This window comes from Siphateles boraxobius, unplaced genomic scaffold (genome assembly GCF_051911475.1).
Source record: "Siphateles boraxobius isolate OS27281-9 unplaced genomic scaffold, OSU_SipBor_1 8, whole genome shotgun sequence".
Classification (NCBI taxonomy): domain Eukaryota; kingdom Metazoa; phylum Chordata; class Actinopteri; order Cypriniformes; family Leuciscidae; genus Siphateles; species Siphateles boraxobius.
In genome coordinates, this window is record NW_027509208.1 from 6,697,030 (window position 1) to 6,719,402 (window position 22,373).

At 35.8% G+C, this 22,373-nt stretch overlaps 1 protein-coding gene across 2 annotated transcripts; it reads right to left on the minus strand.

Annotated features, from left to right (window-relative positions):
- Positions 1–860: 860 nt before the first annotated feature.
- asap2b (ArfGAP with SH3 domain, ankyrin repeat and PH domain 2b) lies at positions 861–22,368 on the minus strand. Of its 2 annotated transcripts, none has more exons than XM_077220894.1 (28): positions 21,919–22,368; positions 16,321–16,393; positions 14,250–14,395; positions 14,013–14,087; positions 13,104–13,153; positions 12,602–12,731; positions 12,171–12,256; positions 11,823–11,898; positions 11,638–11,724; positions 10,311–10,414; positions 10,133–10,202; positions 9,474–9,561; positions 9,309–9,357; positions 8,996–9,162; positions 7,922–8,055; positions 7,747–7,841; positions 7,343–7,532; positions 7,033–7,118; positions 6,810–6,925; positions 6,548–6,615; positions 6,286–6,393; positions 3,965–4,202; positions 3,758–3,850; positions 2,702–3,002; positions 2,516–2,595; positions 2,345–2,415; positions 1,382–1,501; positions 861–1,290 (listed from the first exon to the last, which is right to left on the minus strand). In XM_077220894.1, exons 1-28 carry the CDS (start codon positions 22,042–22,044, stop codon positions 1,216–1,218), a joined length of 3,102 nt encoding a protein of 1,033 aa, XP_077077009.1. In that variant the 5' UTR covers positions 22,045–22,368; the 3' UTR covers positions 861–1,215. The 2 variants fall into 2 exon arrangements, with proteins under 2 accessions (XP_077077009.1, XP_077077010.1); XM_077220895.1 differs by having other exon boundaries at positions 1,382–1,498; positions 21,919–22,353.
- Positions 22,369–22,373: the final 5 nt, after the last annotated feature.

Consider the following 22,373-nt stretch of genomic DNA (forward strand, 5'->3'; position numbering starts at 1 on the left):
TTGACAAAGGAAATACAGTGCATTCTTTCAGCTTTATTCATAGGCAATTTCAGGACATAGCGCAACATAATCGAATCTCACTGAATTATCTGCATAGGGCAAAGTCACCGAACTGTACTGTCAAACCTGACATGTAGATATTGCCACTTGTCGGTTCAGAAGGAAAGAAAGGTTGTTTGCCTGCCGTTCTCGCTCTGTCTGCACAGCGTTTGTGAAATACGCTGATGACGTATGATGTCTGCATGAACAAGCTGCTTAGTGGTGTGCAAACACACACTGACTGGCAGATTAAATGAACATCTTATGGTCCTATGCTTTCCACATATGATATATATTTATTAAAATACATTTAGACCGCTTAACATAGTAATAGCTATCTGGATATGAAGAGATTTCAGCCACCATAACAAAAAATGTTCTGTAGAGAATCACCAATTGCACCTTTTAATTGATCAAAAGTGACCTAAAGACATTTATAATGCTGCAAAAGATTCTCAATTTTTTTTTTACGCTGTTCTTTTGAACTTTGTTCATTAAAGAATCCTGAAAAAAAGTATCAATTTCCACAAAATGGTTAAAGTAAATAAATTGTTTACAAAATTGATATAAGAATTTCTTAGGGAGTACATTTAATTAGCATATAAAAATAATTTCTGAAGGATCGTGTGACACCGAAAACTGCAGTACTGATACCGAAAATCCAGTGTTGTAAAATGGATGAAAATAGAAAACCGTTTCCACAGCAGTGTAACTATTAAATTGTATAACATAACAGTGAGCTGTTTCAAAGCCACTACTTGCCATTTTTGTCAGTTATTTTTGTAAAAAATATATCTCAAGTGCTGAAAATAAAAACAGTCTTTTAAATGTACAGAGGAAAAGGTTTAATGGCTTGTTTGGTAACAGAACTTGGGGAACATAACTTGTATACAAGCAACATGGTTTAACATGTCACTTAATTATGCAAAATAAGAGTTGCTCTGCAACTGATATTTGATATAGACAAAAAGCACAATAAAGATGAGATTAAGGATCCAAACATATACTTTATAAAAAGAAACGGTTCCTGTAATATGCATAGCCAGAATGCATTCTGGCTACATTCAGCCAGAAAGATGGCCAATTGGCAAATCCATTGTTAAATAATCAGTGGTCTTAGGTTTCTGTTATAAAAAGTCTGAGCATGTGATCTTAGTAAGAGAGCAGTGTATGACATCATTCAGTGATGAAGTGAACAAACGAGACAGGGAAAACGCCCTTCCTGGTCGGCTCCCCATCAATGTGGCCCACCTGCAGGAAACCAGGAAGAGCCAATCAAGATCACACATGATTCAGTCAGCTGATCTGTGCATGTACTGTGTAAGTATGACTTTATACTCACCCACCACTCCTTGTCCTCCTCTCCATCTACTATTATCACCTCTCCTTCTGAGAAGGTCAGTTCATCTACGTTATCAGCCCGGCAGTTATATATGGCCTTTACCCTCTTAGGTCTCGGCTTCTGAAACAAATAGAAAGCAAATGTTTTAGTTTGACACTTACATCACAGTTAAAATTTATATAACAAAATATCAAGTAACATTTATATTAAAGAAAGATAGCACAAACACTTTTCATGTTTGCAGATGCCACTTGGTTTGATATTTTGTAATCCAATGAAATTCCACATTTAATTGTGTCTTAAATGTAAAGATATTTTTGGGGAAACTCTTTAAAGACTTTTAAATGAATTTTTTTTATAATAATTAAAAATAATAATTTAAAACTTAAAATAAATATAAACTGTAGTTCAGGAATTTGTGTAATATTTTTTCAAAGAAATTAATACTTTTGTTCAGCAAGAAATTATACATCTCTTCACTGTCACTTCTGATCAATTGAATGTGTAAATTGATCAGAGGTGACAGTAAAGATTTATAATGTTACCAAAGCTTTCTATTTCTAATCAATGCTGTTCTTTTAAACTTCCTATTCATCAAAGAATCCTTTTTCAACTGTTTTCAATTTAATAATGAGAAATGTTTCTTGAGCACCAAATCAGCATACACTGAAGACAGGAGTAATGATTCTGAAAACCTTTTTGCCATCACAGGAATACATTACATTCTTAAATATGCCAAAATAGAAAAATATAAATAAATGGTAATATTTTTAACAATATTATTTGTATTAGTTTAGTCTTTACTGTTTTCATTCACTGTTGTTGTTTTTTGGTTTGTTTTTTAATCACATTAATGCAGCCTTGGTGAGTGCATGACTTGTGAAAGGTAGTGCACTTTTGTGGTGGGTGGGGGGGGGGGGGGGGGGGATTAAATTTCAATGTCTGTCTTAAACGGTCACTTACAGGTGGGGCCGTTCTGGGTTTGGGAGCTGGTGCGGAGGCAGATGACGGCCCGGAGTTTGGAGGAGACCGTTCTGTTGGAAATCACAATTTAGACTTATTTCCATCTAACATAATTTTTTTGGCTCTAGTGGTATATTTATCATATATATATATAAATATTATTATATTAACCTGTTTTGTTACTTGGTCGGGGGACACTGGGTGGAGCTTTATTTACATTTACATCTTTACTAAATGGACCAACAGGATCCCTGAGAAATACACAGAACAGGGCAGCTGACATAATGTAGACAATGCTACAAAACCAACAGCTGAAATCTCTTTAAAGAAACACAGCATCGGATCAATGTTACTTACCGAACAGGGGATTTCACTGGTTTGGGGACAGGGGCTTTTGGCTGTGTGGGTATAGGTGGAGGCGGGGGTTTATTTGAAAATGAAGTGGGCAACACTGGAGCAGGTGGCACTATGGAAGCTGGTCTAACTGGGACGGGGGGTATAACTGGGGGTGCGGAGGGTATAACTGGGGGGACGGGGGGTATAACTGGGGGTGCGGAGGGTGAAGGTGGAACCAGAGACCCTTGGAGAAGAGTTGCCTTTGGATCTGGAGGCGGTGGTCTCTTGGCAGCAGGAGGAGGTGGCGGAGCCGGGGGGAGAACTACAGGAGAGACAAGACCTGTTATGATAATGACTTATGCTTCTGCCTGCAAGAATAAAAAACTGTTTGGTTTTGGATCATTGTAGCTGGTTTCTAGTGTTTTAATTGGTTGACCAGCTGGTAGATCTGGTAGAGCATTATGGAGCAAAAAACTAGCTACCATGTATAAAAAAAAAATAAAAAAAAACGAACACTTTACAGTAAGGTCTTATTAGTTAACGTTAGTTTATGCATATTAACAATTAACATATTTTTACAGCAATTTATTACCCTTTGTTAATGTTAGTTAATACAAATATTAATGTTAGTTCACAGTGCATTAACTAATGTTCACAGATACAACTTTTGTTTTTAAAAATGTAGTAATGTTGAGATTAACATTAACTATTGTTAATAAATGCAGTAGAATTATTGTTAATTTTTAGTTTATCTTAAAGTAGTTAAATAATGTTAAACATTTTTGAAAGTGTTACCAAAAAACAACAACATTTGGAGCCATTAAGATTTTCTTAAAGAAAATAATACTTTTATTCAGCAAGAACAAATTAAATTGATCAGACTGACAGTAAAGACATTTACAAAACATTTATACTTCAAATAAAAGCCTATTGGAATGATTTCTGAAGGATCATGTGAAAAATATTAACATCTCAAAATGTTACTATTTTATTGTATTTTTGATCAGATAAATGTATATGATAGGATAAAAGTTTTGTAATATATATATATATATATATACACTGTATCAGGCTCACCATATACGGAGTTGTTCCTTTCTGGATTCTGAGGGTTTGAAGGGTCTGAACATGATCTCTGCCTCCCGACCGTCTCCATGGGAGGACTCCACCCTGACATCACAAACACACATAATATATGCAATTTATGTTTACTTAATCTACAAGAATTAAACCCGAATTTACTAGCAAAAAATCCTCAACTCACTTTGCCTGAATTCTACTCACCTCTTCCTAAGGTACGAGGGGGTAGAAGAGGAATACCAGGTAAACCCAATGGCGGTGGGCTAATATCAAGCATGGTGCCGTAAGTCTCGTTGCAGATCATACTAGGAATAAAAGCCCTCTGCTTGCTATTAACCACGTTAGCCACGTCCCGTGCCAGAGCGCTCATGTTGGGCATCATGGGGCCACTGCCTGGAAAAATACAGCTTACTGGACGCTCCTCACGCCTGTTGGGAATGGGCTGAAACCCAAAATCAATGACATAAGGATGAGCCAGACTGTACCAATATTCACATCTAAAGAACATCTGTGGATTGAATTATGATTCAACTATGAATTGTCTATGTCTCACTTTGTATGTTCAGATCAATTTTAAGATTTTTTAATTTTGCAATTCGGAATCAACGTGTCAAATGTCACACAAAGTGCTCAATATTCCCTTTGTCCAAATACATTTTGATCTTTATATAGAGATCTTTAAGACATTCACTATGAAGTGAACCATGAATGAGTCAGTTATTTTGGACTCTGTATATATATGAATGTGTAAAATACTTCTATCGCATATGTTCTGTCACATGATCCTTCAGAAATCATTTTAATATGCTGATTTGGTTCTCAAGAAACATTTCTTATAAATATCAACGTTAAAAAACATTGTGCTGCTTAATATTTTTGTGGAAACCTTGATCCCCCCACTTTTTAAAAATTTTCCATGATACTTTGATCAATATAAAGTTCAAAAGAACAGCATTTATTTGAAATATTAATTTTTGGTAACATTATAAATGTCTTTACTGTCACTTCTGATCAATTTAAAGGTGCAATGTGTAAAAAATGTGAGTATCTATTAAAAGAAATGCAATATGACATCCATAACTATGTGTTCAGTGGTGTATAAAGAACTTACTTAATAAACCGTAATGTTTTTATTACCTTAGAATGAGGCATTTATCTACATAGGCGCGGGAATCCCCTTCTATGAAGGTCGACATATTGTGACGTCATGTTTCTACCGTAGCCGACAGCGAACAAACAGCGTTACAGAGCGCGTTTCGTCTCTACCTTGAAAGAGAAGCCGCAGAAAGCTAGAAGCTAGCGATAAACACCGTGAGTAGTGACTTTTCCCTTGTCAGTGGTGTAAAATATGTAGTTGGATTGTTTCATGTAACTTAATTCTTCTCCCTCGCTGTGTTATGGCCTTGCTATGTGGGGATAAATGTGCTGGTTACGTTCGTGAGACAGCTGATTAGTACTCTTGTCATTGACCGTAAAACAGTTACAGGAATCACCAACCCGTCGATCTTTGAAGCATTTTAAGTCGATCGAGTTTCCAAAATCAGAGAAAAAAAAAAGCCTATTGTGTGTAGTAAATGGTGTCTAGGGGATGCGGAGGCGCGCGCGCTGTTACAATCACGTTATTTTTGCCGCAGGCAGCTTTAGGCTCATGGGACGCGTCAAGTATAAACAAGGCTTAACGCTTTAACCAGCTCAGCCACAGTAACAGCTCATATTAGCCAGCTAAACTTTTACTACCCTGTAAGAAAAAAATATAGTTTCATGTGGTTCTTCTCCCTCGCTGTATTATGGGTTTTCTATGAGGGGAGAAATGTGCTGGTTACGTTCGTGAGAAAATCAACTAATTGCTATTATTATATTACTTATTAAGACCTTTGATCCTCACCTGACTATGGCTTTGTAAACTTTATCCATGATGTGGTTTATAATGGACTGTGGTACAGAAGCTTGGTTTACTCTGGCTATTCTCTGCCGTCTCAGATGATGATGTTTGTCCCGTTTTCGCCACGGTAGCTTCTTCGAAAGGGAGGGGTGAGCGGTGGGCTGAGCCCTTAGTGTAAACTCGCAACCGAACCGCTAGATGTCGCTAAAAGTCACACACTGCACCTTTAATCCATCCTTGCTGAATATACTATTTTTAAAGGGATAGTTCACCCAAAAATGAAAGTTCTGTCATCATTTACTCATCAAGTTGTTCCAAACCTGTATGAACTTCTTTCTTCTGCTAAACACAAAAGATGATATTTTGAAGAATGTCGTCAACCAAACAGTTGATGGACCCCATTGACTTCCATAGTATTTTTTCCATACTGTGGAAGTCAATGGGGTCCATTAACTGTTTGGTTACCCATATTCTTCAAAATATCTTTCTTTGTGTTCAGCAGAAGAAAGAAATTCATTCAGGTTTGAAACAACTTGAGGGTGAGTAAATGATGCCGGAACTTTTTGGGTGAATTATCCCTTTAAGGATAGTATAACTGAATTGAATGTGATCTTTTGAGTACACAATTGAAAAGCATGTTAACCTTGTCTTCCATCTCATCCTCGCTCTCGTCTAGGTCATCATTATGCAGACGCCAGTCATACTCCACATGCACATGGACATTGAACTTCCCTGTCTGCGCCTGAGTCAGCTGTAAATCACACAACGCAGAAGAACACGTTGGAGAGGAATTTGCTTGAACACAATCTCAGGCAAGGCCAGGAACTTGCTCTCAAGAAAAGAACAGAGCAAAATGAATTTCTGTTGGCATTGCAAACTGCACGCAAGATAACAAATATACACACCAGCTCCTCGCATTTTGAGTGTCTGAGACGCTGTGCCAGATCCAGAGGAGTCTCTCCTGCATCATTAGCTACAAGAAAAACACATTTATTTTTTCCCCCAAGTTTTTCTTTTCTGACATATTTTTTTTCCATTTTCAGACAAGAAAAATATTTTAACCACTTTTTTATTATTTTTTCATTATAAATGATTTAGATTTTTTGAAATGCATTTTGTGTAGTTTGAATTCCAGAGGTTAAAGCAGCATATTACATGAACTCTTACTAATGGTGCCAGATGCTTTTCCCCGCAGTAGCAGCTTCATACATTCACTATTGTCAGTCAAGCAGCAGTAGTGCAGTGCAGTGCTTCCTTTGGCAGTCTGCTTATCTAAATTCCCACTGCATTCACAAACACATGCACACACATATTGGACATGTAAAATGTCTTCATAATATGTAAAAACCATGAATACTTTTAGCTGCAGTACAGAGCATCAGCAGAGCACCTGTTTTGTACAAGGAAGTCCACAATATGGAGTGAGTTCCGGTCCACCATTCGTACTGCTAGATGTAGCGCTGTCTCACCTGGTTCCTGTAAGTGAAAGGCAGAATTTTATATACATACATGCATGCATACATTTATTGAAAAATTATACTGACACAAAACACTGTCTGTATTTATTTAGCTAAAAAGAACCGGTTTATAATCATTTGTTCGTGAATTGGACTCCACATGTGGTGTTAGATGCTGTTTTTGTGTGCAGCTCGTCAGGAGAACTCAATAAAAAGACAAAGCACAATGACTATACGACTCACATGTTGGTTAGTCTGATGAATGGTCTCCATCAGGTCCAATCCTTCAGCGTATACCTGGATCAAAGAGAAGATGTCCCGGGACTTTACCGCGTCACACAGTGCGTGCAGTCGGGCTGTGTTATCTGCATACTTCCGCTGAGCAAAACGCTTCTCTGTGTATTTGGCTGTAATGAAGTCTTTTCGCACATGCCTGAAGGACGATTGAGAGAGAGAAAAAGTAAAGTAATTTATGATGTGTAGACTAAACTAAAATCTAGTGATTTTTTAATTTACAGCTTAAAATAAACAGAATTTTTTGAATATGTAAAAAAAAATATATATATTTTAAACATGCATAATGAATGAAAAAAAATAAAAAAAAATCACAAAAAAATAACTGTCAATGAAACTGATCTGTTGCTCACATGTCACTAGAAGGGTTGGGTTTGGGAATCTCCTCGGCCGACAGGTTTGCCTCCATGATTTCGTTAAATCCAGCATTGCCTATGCTGTTAGCAAGCTGCAACACATTTAATACCGTCACAACCTATATGTTTGCAATTACTGCCAAACAAGTACCAAGTTGTAGCAAGAATTTACCAGGAGTTCAGACGTGCCCAAGACATCCAGTGTCAGAGACTGTATTCTGGAGTAGTGGACTCCCATTTCCCTATGGATTCCAGAGCATTCTATGCAAATCAACACACCCAGGTTCGTGGAGAGCCATGTTGGATCTGCAGCGACAACAAGTGAAAAGCCACAGACGTATCATCAAAATTCTGATCTAGATAACAATAAAACAAGTTCTACTGGGATGACTAAGTTTCATGCAATGTACAAAGAGAAGTTGAAAGGCCAGATGCAAAACAGGAAGCACAGGGTGTAGATTTACATTTCTTTTAAATAGCAGTACGAGCTGAGGCAATAATCACGGCCTGCTAAAATATCTATTTGAGTCTGTGCAAATCAAGCGGAAAACAACAAAAACAATTCAGTAACTCATTTGATTCAGCCATCATTCAAATCTTATGTTTTTTAAATCTTTCTGTTAATTCTGCCACCCTAATAAAAGGTCTCATTGTTTTGTTTTGTGCATGATAAATACTACTGAAAAAATAAGTGATATCTAATAGTTATATACACTACCGTTCAAAAGTTTCTGAAAAAAGTTGCTTATGCTTACTAAGCCTGCAATGTTGAAGATAATTGTGCTGCTTAATAATTTTGTGGAAACAGTGAAACATTTTTTTTTCAGACCCCAAACTTTGGAACGGTAACGTATACATTTCAATTCTAAAAATTCTTTAAAAAAGTGAGAGAGGTCAGAGGTCACTCTTCCGTAGGTACTAGACTCACATACGGCCGTTACCGGAAGCCAGGGATTATAGTTTATAAACTATATAAACTTTTTTCTTTCTTACAAAAACACATTGCTGCGCTTCAGAGGGCCTTTATTAACCAGCTGGAGCCGTATGGATTACTTCTATGATGGTTGGATGTGCTTTTTGAAGCTTTAAAAATGTAGGCTCTATTCATTCCCATTATAAAGCTTGGAAGAGCTGATCTTTTTTAAAATAACTTTTGCCTTGAGGGTGAGTAAATTATGGGATCATTTTCAATTTTGGGTGAACTATTACTTTAGCCACTAAGTTACATCACTTCTATATTGCTTACCGGAAGCTCCACAGTCACAGCACACATCATTGCCACTCATCTTCTTCACCTCTCCCACAATAGCTTTAGTCAGCTCCTGTACAATGTTGTTCTCACACTCGTTCTGATCATCCTTAAAGGCGTTGTTCAGGGCCTCCTCTTTACTATTCTGGAGCACAGACACCCATCTGAAATAGAGAGATACAGATGAAAAGATAAAGGTGATGGACATAATAATTACATTCCACATGATATTCACAATATAGATCATGTGATATATATATTGTGTAAAATGTCTATCATGTTAAATCATCATAGGAGCACACACACTCACATTTGACACTCTGCCTCGTCCTCTGTCTGGAAGTGATACGTTCTGTCATCTAGAAGATAGAAGAGAATAGTAAGCAAATAAAGATGATCAACCAACCATATGAGCTATGACAGACTGGCTCTGTATTTATGACTGTATTGTGCTGTGACTGTGCTAGTATATTACGGGATATAAGATCAAAGCTTTTTTTCTCATCTGGGTTACGCTTCACTTGGCAGGTTAAGAGGTTCAGGTTTGCTGGCGGTGTGTTGGCCTGCAAGAAAACGAGAGATAGAACATTTATTACCCTCTAAAATGACAAATATGAATTAACTGATATTATATAATATATTTAATAAATCTATTTGATACAAATATTTTTGTATTCTTGACTAATTCTATTAAAAATTATAATATATTCGTATTATAGATATATCTAATTATATTTATTAAAATATTTAAATTTATTATCCGTATAAAAATAGCTTTTAATACATGAACAATCTATATTACATTATATAGTCATTGGCAGATCCTTAGGGCAGAAAAATATTAATTGCTACTTAAATATCTTAAAATCACCCATGAAGATAAAGGAATCATTCCTCTAGGATGTAAAAAGATGTATTCTATAGCAATAAATGAGTAAACATGATATATCCAACTTGGATATTCTGATCTGCATTATTTTCTCAAATTATGCCATTAAATGGTATTTGAGATTAAGTTCTTTCAACTCGTATGTTTTTCCTTCATTCAAACTGCTGTTAAATGGTGACGGGAAGCTTGTAAAACTAAAACATAATTCTGAAAGGAGAAACAGAGTGCCTGTTTCGTTCCCCTACCGTTCCATGAGAAATAGTCAATAGTCCATTTTTCACAGAGCACTTCCTTTTCTGCCAAACCTTCCTCAGTCTGTAATATCGAGAAAAGCCTTCATCACACAAACTTTACAGAACATTCAATGGCCTAAAAAAAGTTCTCAATGCTTGGTAATATCTTTAAAGCACCAGACGAACTCACCCCTCGCTGCGTTTGAGAAGCATCCCGGAGCGCTCTGTGCCGTGAGCTTTATTGCCCTGCAGTTGGTGAAGACTATAGCCAGCATTCTGCTTTGCCTGAATGTCCTTTCACCATACAAACAAACAAAACAAGAGTTACCACAAAAATTAAGCAATCTTCCTATCAATCATAGTTTACAATCATGAGGGCTGTGTATCACAACAATGTCACAATACGATACGCATCATTATACTAAAGCCACGATAAGATACGCATCAAGATATGGATCAATTTGGAATTAAAATTTCTTTTGAGCAGAGTTTAGTAACAGTAATATCTTTATTGAATAAACAGTGTTGAATAACAGTTGTGATAACTGAAAAACTATTTAGTTTTGAATAAGTGTTGGAATGTACACCAAACACAGTAATTTCTTTACATTATGTTGAAATCATTTTAAACAAATAAATACAATAGAATAAAGATAGCCTAGAGAAAAGTTTTTGAATAGGTCTAGCACTAGTATTAAGAACTTAATGAAGTAATTAAATGCAAAATAACATTGGGTAGTATTTTAGTCCTCCTGACTAAATTAAATACATCGACTATAAATCCAGATTCCTTATAATTAAAGCTATCTTTTGTTGTAGACACATATGGCTGCTGTCACTTTAAGAGCTAGTGCACGGATCCTGTTTTTACATGCATTTTATGCTTATTTAAGACAACCGACTGTGTTGGATACTCACCAAGACCGACATTTTTGACATCATTTTGCTTGTTTTTGGCTGTAAAAGCGATATAATCCGTGAAAAAGAACTTTTGTTACTCACGGGCTGTTTGTGAGGCGGCTTTACTCTATGTAAGCATGCAGAGAAAACCATCTCCCAGAGAGCGTGCGAGTACTGAATAGTTTAAAATCGCTTGAATGTTTAGCGTGGTAAGAATTAAAAAGACGAGCGAATGGTAAACTTAAGTAACAATGCAATGCTCGCCCGAATATGCAAGTGAATATTCCGTCATGTCCCAACTCCTAAAAGCGAGTGTAGTATCACCGCCTTCAGCGCGTTTGACGCTTGCCTTTAGCAGCCCATTTTGAGAGACAGAAGACGCGGCACAGCTGGACACTCAATCAATGTTTGAGGGAATTTCCCGTATTATAAGTGGGAGACCTGCGGGCATGATTAGAATAATGCGTAATACTCGCAATCCCGTGCTGAAATTCGAGCCCTGAATTAGCTACATTCAAAAGCACGACAGTATCGATACAGATACGCGCATCGTCAGGAGTTCATGACGATGTATCGTCGTATCGATAGTCTGAGCACTGCTCTTGGAAATGGCTCACCTCTTTACACTCTGACTGCAGGGCAGATTTGAGAATATCTTTCAGTTGCATCAGCTGTTTCCTTTCTGCATCTTGTGTCTGCTTGTTCTGCGATTCACACACAAATAATAACAAAAACATTAAATCAACTTTTTTGTCTTGAACAAAAAAATACACCTTCAAAAGAGCAGATCAAAAAAACGCACTGCGGTCAAGTCCGTGGCAAGTTTTTCCATGAAAGGTTTTAGATTGTCCACAACTTTTATCCCATCCTGAAAGAAACTGTGGAGAAAAATGATATATTATGTCAATATACTCATTTAGAAATAAAACATATTGCTACTGGGATATAGGCCTCGTTTCACAGACAGATTAGGCCTTAAATTCAATATAAGTAGCCATTTAAGTAGCTTTTATAAACAAGCCTGAAAAAAACATTACTGGTGTGCATCTTGAGACAAAACAGTTGCTTTCAGTTTTAGTCCTGGACTAGGCTTAAGCCTTGTCTGTGAATCCAGGCAATAATATTAAATAATAATTATTAAAAAACATACTTGCACTGAGCATGAAAGTATTTGATGAGGTTTTGGAGCAGGTCAACCCCCTTCTTGACTTTAATTTCATTCACTTTAATGAGATACTGCAAAACAAAGCACATCAAACATTTCAGCACAAAACAATCTTTTCAATTGCTTTCTATCAGACCATACGCTATAATGAAAATATATGATGAAATTGGCTTTCAAGTTTAGTTACAACTTGTATGGATTGCAATATTTTTTGTACAGCTGTACTATTGCTGTGCTAATCTTCACACTCTGCTCTTACTGATGGAAGGTAAAATCACTTAAGATTGGCCACTTTATTGGCTAGTGTTTCAGTTTCATTGTCATTGTCCAACCCCAGGACCACCACTGCTGCCCAATTCAAAAAAATAAAGGAAAGTCCCTGCTGATGTTGGCTGTATATGAACCACATTCCTTACTTCACACATCTGAAGCTGAAAGAGGCGTCTCTCTTTCTCCATCTCTTCCGCAATCTCCCCTCCGCTGATCTCTGTTCTGATCAGACCGTGCTGTTTGGCATGTTCCCGTTTTTCTTTCTCAATCTTGCTCCTGTGAACAAGTTTAGTGCATTGGCATGAAAAAAACATTAGTCTTTCATCAATGCCTCATAATGCACAAACGAACCACAAATGCTGGTGCTGATGTTTACTTAAGGTATGGCCCCAAATTGCAATAAGCTCTTCAGCTATTCTACAAGCTCATGAATTACCCTCAAACATCTGAAATAAATAAATCTGATCTACAATCATTAAAACTCTGCAGGAATGTGATTCTATTCATGCATCATGCTGTAAGGTACTGGAATATATAAAAGAACATAACGCCCCACAGTGTCTAAGGCTCAAGTTTAAATTTCACTGATTTGTAATTATTACTTGTTTATATTTTTTCTGAGATAATAAGAGGTTAATAAGTGCTTACAGTTTAGTTTCGTAATCCTTCCATGCTTTATCAAAAGGCTTTTTCAAATCCTGCAAAAACAAACGAGAACACAGTTAACATGATGATCAAGTCTTAAAGGTCAAATAATTCAATACACACTTAAACAAACCACCATGATCAATGTATTTATATGAAAGATGTTTATGTATATATATATATATATATATATATATATATACATACATGAAAGTTTGGTTCATTACACTTTTTCACAATTGCTAAGACTAAACCCCATTCCCTGAATTCAATTCTCAATAGCCTAAACCAATTTGTTGAATTTGAACAATTTCTGCAAAACTTTAAACAAGTTCAGGCAGTTAGACACTGTTTGCAAGTCTCATGCACTCTTTATCCACTTGTGTTGCGAAGCGCTAAACACAGGTAGACAATATGGAACCAATCTGAGAGGGAGAGGAGGATGAGGATGAGGAAGAGGAGGAAGAGGAGGATGAGGACGAGTGTTGTTAAAACTGGATCTGGCACACTAGGGTTTTTTCCTTTTGCCTGGCAAGAGACAACATTGCCTGTGATGTGGACAAAGTCCTCAACAATATTGGTTTTCTTAATTGCTAAACACTAAACCCCATTCTTTGAACCAAATTCTCAATAGACTAACACTGTTTGCAAATCTCATGCAATCTTTTTGCAAAACTCTAAATGCATTCTCACTCACTAAAACACATTTCACACAGTGGTGCACTTGTGTTGCAAAACACTAAACAGGCAGGCAAAAGTTAAACACAACTAAAACAGTTTCCATTGTTTACACACAACGACTCAAAATTGTTCACACTTATGTCTAATGATGTGATCAAACCAACATTGATCAAAAGAGACAGTCAAGACATTTAAATATATATATATATATATTTCCACATCATTACATACCCCTTTTACTCCTTTGAGGTCTCCCTTCAGCAGGCTGTCTAGTGGGAAAGTGATGATGTTATTCATGTTCTGCAGCTGTGGGCAACAAAATGAGATGATATGAGGAAATTCAAAATGAAGTGTATAGTCTGTATACAATAACAAGTGTTAAAACACCAAGTGTGTGAAAACACTCTGCATGTAAACCCATAGTGTCTCATGAAATGATCTACAGATGGATGTCGGAGACTAGCTCACCAAGTTCTTCAAGAGACCAGTGAGCTCTTTGGTGAAACTAGCAAATTGGAGGAAGTATTCGGACATCTTAGGATCGTCTTTGTACACAGAGGTATCTGTAAACCTCTCCAGTGCCTGGATGTACTGCTCCTCATTCTCTACGTGAGCTGAAGACACACATAGACAGTCTGTTCATTTAACTTCCACATTTATTTATCATATACAAATGTTTGTTTGATGATCAAGGATACTTCATACATTTTCCAAATGTTACCTTATGAAGCTCATTTGTTTTTAACACACTTTGCTTGACCTTATCACAGTGTTTCATGCAGGCATGAGCAAACTCTTGTCACGTGGGCATTTTCAATTCCTACCGCTTGCAAAAGAACATACTTCCTAGTTTATGACCAAAGTGCTGTAAAAAAAATAGCGTAGTAACCACTCCCAGGTGCTGTACAGCAAAAGGCCAACAGGCTGTTTAAGATCTGGTTTAATCTAAAGAAGAAACAGTGTGCTAACAAAGTCTCCTCCTTCACTAGAGGCATTTCACTAAGAAGGAATTATTGCTGATTTAATATTCATTCTTAAATGATTTTATAAATGAGTGTGTCTTTTATTTCTTTCTCTTTATCATGTCTATGTAAAGCCCTTTGAAATGTCACTGTGTATAAAATGGGCTGTATAAATAAACTTGCACTTCCTTGCCTTGTTTAGCATCTGATTAATAATATAACATTATACAAATTTGGTAAAGCTGAAATGTTTCCAAAAAGTCTGAACTGAACATGAATTGCACAATCTATGTGCTATAAGAAAAAAGGAGAGTTTGTATTAAAAAGTATGACATTGTTTTTAACTGTACTGCAGGTGGATAGAGAATAAGCAGGTGCTGAAATACATGCGTTTCAACTCTTTTCAGAATTTGACCCATTTTACACCACATCACAGGGCCCTAATTTTGATATCCGTGTATTATTTATATATGTGTATTACATTTGAATTGGCTTTTTTTACTTTTCATCTTAATTTTAGTTCAGGTTTTAGTAATTGTTTTATCTTTTGTCATTTTTATTAGTTTATATATATATATATATATATATATATATATAGTATACATAGAACTTTAGCCACCGATCACTCATGCTTAATCACATTTCGAGGATTTTGCACAAAAAGAGCCAGGTGAAGTGATCTAATATTTTATTTTATTTCAGCTTTATTTAAATGAACAAAAAGCCATTTTTAATCATTTTAGTTTAGTTTTCTGATGGTTGGACGGAAATGGGTGACAATGTTCTGCCCAAACTGTCAAACTGACATCATCAGAGAAGAATCAGTGAAGATTTAAGAGGGCAAGCAAATTTTCAAATTTTGATTATAATGACAAACAATTTTTTTCTGTGGATTAACTTGTGCGGATTAATTGTTCACCACAAGAGAAGTAACGTGCGCTTGTAGAGAGGGGAAATAAGCAGGTTCCTGCTAGAAACAGGTATCGGTGTCCCTGGTAAGAATGAGAGGAATGTGTGAGCTAGAGCACAAAACCTGCTCACTACTAGAGTAACAATGACCTGAATCACACTGTAAATGAAACAAAAAGCATTGTCCTGGCTATTGTTATCATATGATATTGTTTAGATAAATTACAATTGCACACTTGTCTATACGTTCAAAAACTAAACTGGTTAGCTTATTAGTGCAACGTTATTGGTTATTGTTTAAAGCTCAGCGGCAAATGGTCATTTTTGTACTCAGAGATCGTCTTTTCACCATAGAAATGAATCAGAAGTGCCGCAAACTGAATCACCTGTCGCGCAATTGTCCATGGCTTCTCTTATAAAACAGCTTTTTTTCGGTGTAAACTCTAAAACTAGATCAATCCAAAACAAATGTTTAAGAGCAAACACAAGATTAGCCAATGGGCTGTCGACTCGTTCAATGATAAGCATAGTGAAGCCTCTCATAAATTAAAAACACGACCTCTGGTCTCCTTCCCTGCATACCACAGCGTTTAGCAGGCATTACGCTTTTTTTTTTTTTTGCTAACCTTGCAGGATTGCCTTGAAGTGGCTTTGTTTGTAATACTCACTCAGACCAGAGTTGTTTATGGCCTTGACTGACTTCTTGATTTTGTGGAGTACACTGCGGTCCAGATCCAACGCCTGCAAAACAACATGAAACATGCTAAAAGGGATTTGCTTATGATGAATGGACAGGTTTTGAATACACACAGAATGATAATTATGTGAATAAAAAAAAATGTATGAGACAAATTGGTTTATTTCCACAATAAGGAATAAGCTGCATCAATAAGGAGCTGCATGCATCTTTACTTAAAGGCCCTAAAATGTTTTACAACGCTTTAAAATGGTGCATATTTTATTGCCTAATAAGCACAACCAATACCTTGTTCTGCATTAAATAGGTCAAACTATAATAACAAATAACTTGTAAACCAGTTTTGTACAGTGTGGTTTATACTTCCCTCTCACACACACATGACACAATGCTTTTACATCCAGACGTACTCAGATAGCCTGTAATTTAGACATCCATCACTCATGCCGAATCACATGCTGGGAATTTTGCACAAAAAGAGCCGAGTGAAGTACATTTATACATTTTATACTATTTTGTGGCCTAAAATCTGTGTTTATGTAGGAATCATGTCTGGTACGACACCAAGACAAAACCTTCTGACGAGGGATAAGCCTTGTGCCTGCCAAAGCTCACAACACTCATTACACACTTTCACAGTCTGACATTGAGCATAAAGAGCATTTAATCAACAATGACATATAATGACATTAAAAAATTTGGGATCAGTAAGAAGATATTTTTTATAGATTTTTTTATAGAAATGAATACTTTCTTTAACACATTAAATTGATCAAAAGTGACACTGCATAAAATTTTAATGTGTCAAAAGATGTCTATCTCTAAATAAATTTTGTTCTTTTGAACTATTTATTCATCAAAGAATCCTGAAAAAAAATATGTATCATGGTTTCCACAAAAATATATTAAGAAGCACAACTGTTTTCAACATTGATAATAATAAGAAATCTTTCTTGAACAGCAAATCAGCATTTTAGAATGATTTATTTTCTGGAGGATAATGTGACACTGACGACGGTATTCTGATGAAAATTTAGCTATGCCATCACAGGAATAAATCTAATTTTAAAATATATTAAAATAGAAAACAGTGATTTTAAATAGTAATAATATTTCACAATATTACTGTATTTTTTATCAAATAAGTACAGTCTTGGTGAACATAAAACATAAAACATCAACCCATCCCCAAACTTTTTAGCAGTAGTGTAAATGTATTTATTTAATAAGTTAGTAATTTTTCTAAATGGGTACATTTTATCTAAAATACACAGAAAATATGGATACTGTCTATAAATATTTTACTCAATTAAAACGTATCGATCTTATAACATACTCCAATCAAAATAAAAAGTGTTTCCATATTTAACTTGACTTAAGTATTTTAAAGTAAAATTTCTTAGTTTTAGAAATGGACTGAAGAAATCAACATTCATACACAAACTGTAAAGTAAACAGTTTAACCAAAGTTTCATTAATGTGGAGATGTCTTTTCACAAGAAGGAAGAATGATTGTAGTTATTCTTTTTATAAGAAATTATCATTGGCTATACAAGTTCAACATGGACCTTATTTGGTCCCTCTTTATATTAAGTGGCTTTAAGTACTATGTACTTACATTGAAATTAATAATTTGATACAATGGACTTATTGTGTACATACATGTTTTTACATTGTACTTATATTTTAAAAAAACAGCATTACAGCTGTAATTAGTTTATGTAATAGGTTTTTTGCAGTCACATGACTGAGTTGACGCGCAAAATTAAGATGGAGGGCAGGAAGTGAAGAACGCAATGGACGAGATGGAGGAAAGTCCGTACTGTACTCCTTTAGACGCTATTACAAGAGAAATATATAAACAAAAAATCTAATCATATGTTGGACGTGATCCATACGTTATGAAGAGGACCGATTTTCAACTGAATTGAAAGATTTGCCTGCCATTGAGGCAGTAGATATCAGCAACTACCTCGTCTCACAGACATACTTTGACTTTACAAAGTTCAAAAACTGGTACGTTGCACAAACAGACACATAAGCTGTATTAACTCAGCTTTGACGAAGTGATCACTGACACACACGGGCATTTTCCCATTCGGCTCCTCCCGACCGCAGACGTAGGTTTGCAAGGCAATTTTTCCGATGTTTTTCTGTCAATTTCTTGTATTTTCCCCCCTTATGAACAACAAATTTTGGCACACAATAAAAACTCCTGGTGGTTTGATCGATTTGAGCAACCATAAACGACGCAAAACATAGGCATTTTGAGTTTGTTATAGTGATTCCTAAATATAGAAAATCACTTCCTGCCCTCCATCTGTATGTATCGCCATGGCAACGCAGTGACTTGACGTCATGTGAAAACAAGCTATTACATTTGTAATTACACAGTTGACCCTTCCCTTACACCTTAACCCACCCTTAAACTTACCCATACCACCACACCAGCCCCTAAACTTACCCGTATCACACCTCAATAGCAGCAAAAGTGTTTTACAATACAACATGAACACAATAAGTACATTGTACTTATTTTCCGATGTAAGTACATAGTACTTAAAGCCACTTAATATAAAGTGGGACCCTTTATTTTGATCCGCTTGGGTAAGCTCAGTAAAATGGACAGAAATAGGAAAGACTGTCAAGATGACCTGCAAAAAATGCATTTGGTACTTTAAAAGATACGTGAAATAACAATAAAAAAATTCCTTGGGAATGTAACTAAACAACTGAGTTTCAATAATACTAAATAAAGTACAAAATACTCCTACGAATATTCAAGTATAACAATGAAGTATACAAATTACAATAGAATACAATAAGAACAACAGTAGCCAACTACTATACACCCCTAGGCTCTGATGTCTGTTCAGGTGCGACGCTTTCCAGAAATTGGCCTTGAGTTCCAGAACAGTACAATCTGAGCTCACTGGTTTACAAAAGACAGAGAGTGACCAGCAGGACTGCATACACAAAAACGGTGAGTAGACATGTATGTGCGAGAAAGAGACTAGATGGGACAAGCTGGAACAAGAAGTGGGGCAGCCATCCCGCCTTAGCCTTAAGGAATGAGTAAAGATGAAGGGAAAGAAAGAGAGAACAGAAAAGGCGAGAAAGAGATGGGAGATATAAGCTGCACTGGGGTTTTCATCAAAGGCAAGTCTCAGCAGGACACCACGCACAGAGATGGAAAAACCGGAAACAACCAGAAAAAGTAGACTAACCGCCATTTTTATGGCATCTGTGGGTGTACTACACCTCATACTACAGAAAAAGCATATCCAAATATTTGAAGGGTTTGAATAAATAACCCTAGCATGTGACATGTATGTCGAAACATATATGTGGTGGCTGCTTTGTATAGATAAGCAAACTTATGCATAAAGAAATTTGCACAAGATCCAGGTCCAGAGTTTATACATAAACCATGAACATGTGTTTACTTCAGTTACTTCCTCCATTGAGGCTAAATAAAAATGGGGTAGTGTCGAAGGGCAACTCATAAAGAGAGTCTCCCTCTATGTATCCCAGTCACATGAAGACGCCAGTTCCTCTAAGAGCTCGGGGTAAATTTTACTCATGCCTGCTTTTAAAAAATCACATTGAAATGAAGAATCTCCTTTAAAAGAGATTTATTTGAGATGAGACAAAATCAACATGCTGATTCTTTGTCATCAGTAATGACTGACGCTTCCCCCCTTCATCAGAGGTCAATATCCTAAGTTCAAGTTTGGAGTCAGAATGCAGTATCTCAATAAAAGAAGAAGAGCTGTGGAGCTTCTTTTGATTAATCTTAGACATCAGCAAAGTTCAGCCTGATCTTTTCAACCATTAAAACAAGCTGACAGAGTTCAGAACGATTCTCACAAACTAAGCTCTTTTATATTTCCATTGAAGAATTTTCAAACTATAATGCAAAACTTTACAAGAACTGTTTTAGTAAGTACAGAAAACATACATATTTGTTTCCATTCCTAGAAATAAGTACAAAGTTAATACACAAAGTTTTTTTTAATTCTAATTCTACCTGATCTAACTATTAAAATGTATGTAAACCAGTTACTGGTGTTGCCACATAAAAACACATAGGTTATCTGAGTCTGACATAATGTAAATATGATTTACAGTACACATCAAGCGCACTAGGCCTAATACTAATAAATGGTATCATGGAGGTCAACCCTTGCACACTACAACAACAAAAAATCGACTTCCAAATCAATTTAAAAGATTGAACTATAAAATGTTAGCATTACATCAAAATTTAAGTCCATATTAGCCAATTTAGCTCAAGCAACTTAAAATATTACACAGCAATAACATACAATGTCAAGTTTGGTGGTGAGGGTCCAATTAAAAAGCTGCTGTTTGATCACTGATCACTTGAATAATGGATAGGGACTTATGATAACATAAATATTTGTTATTCAGAATTAATATATGTTTTTGCTCTATTTAGTGTTTTTGATTATATTGTGTTAATCACTGTTTGAGTGATTTATGTTCACTTCAGTGAAATTCCTTCCATTTCATGGAGTATGAACAACTTGTTTTGGTGAATAAGTAACTCCCCATAACTTCTTCAGTTAGCTCAAAAAACCAATACACAAGTTAGACAAAGAATAAAAGGTTATACATCACTGTAATATGTAAGCGTAGTGAAATTGGATCAACTAGCAAAAAACTGTGTGTTTATAAAACGTATTATGGTTAATGAAAGCCCAGACCACCTTTAAATGTTTAGTTGATGCAGTTGGCTAATTTTCCCGATAAGTTGAGTATACTCAAAATTCTTAAGTTGATGAGTTTTCTCAACTTCATTTATTTTATTTTTTTACAGTTTATGGCAGAACCAGTATGGCACAATCATGCTACTTTTTAGTATATGGAACTCCAAGGAACTGTTTTGGATATGTGTCCATACCAATGCTAATGACACTTTCTTTATTTTTATTAGTGGGATCTTGTAAATAGTGTTAAATGTTTATCATTTTAGTCTTATACAATTTTTTTATATTTGTCTGATTTCTGTAATATCTGTAGGCCTAGCCTATTTGTTAATGACAGCTCTGTTACCTCACACAGGCACAGGCTTTTTTAAATGGGTGCATACAATCTGCCATATATGCATTCATTACTAACAAACCACTGTTGTGGTAAATGTATGTGATATCTGGACAATTATGTGAACACTGTATTACTGACTTTAAGACTAAAACTTAAATAAGTTAAGAGTTTTGTCAACATAACAGACTAGTAGTACGTTTATTTCATAACACTGCGATAAGAAGCTACATGAGAAAGTTGAACATGGGCGAGGTTCACTTCCAACAGGGGATACGTTGAGCTTTAGTGCTACAAGAAGGAAGTCATTTTCCAGGCTCCTTTCGTAAAATAGGCTATTTTATAGTACATAGCTACTAAAGGAAACCAATAATCTGGGGTTAGACAACAGACTTTCTATATGCAGTTTAGAATTGTGTATTGTGAACTTCGCGTTAGTGTGTCAAATTGTTATACGGTAACAGTTACATCCGTATAATTGACAACTGTAAAGGTGTCTTACCTCTTCCAAAGTGGCAACTGTATTCCTACAGTGGCCCATGCGTGAGAAGAACACTGATGTTGTTGGCGCTTTATAGTCCTCATTAGTAATGTCCATAAAATCAGGAACTGTCAGTTGATCAGGCATGATTATTCCCTTTAAATCAACACTACATCCAAAACAAGAAACATAAAATTTGTTTAAAGTTGCACTTTACGAAAATAACGCACAAAAACCGAATCAAACTCAGTCCGTATCAGTCATTTCTTAAAGTATTCAATTTAAAAAGTTCCGCTTTAAGTCCAAAATGATGAAAAAAGAGGCAATGAGAAGTAAATTCGTCTATGAACAGGAGAGTTGAACAGCTCCATCACACGCGCAGCTGACCAGATCAACACTTCTGGATTTCACCCATCCTACCTGTACAGTAGAAGTTTAGTTACATTATTTGTAGGCGGAACCACATCGCCCGTCAA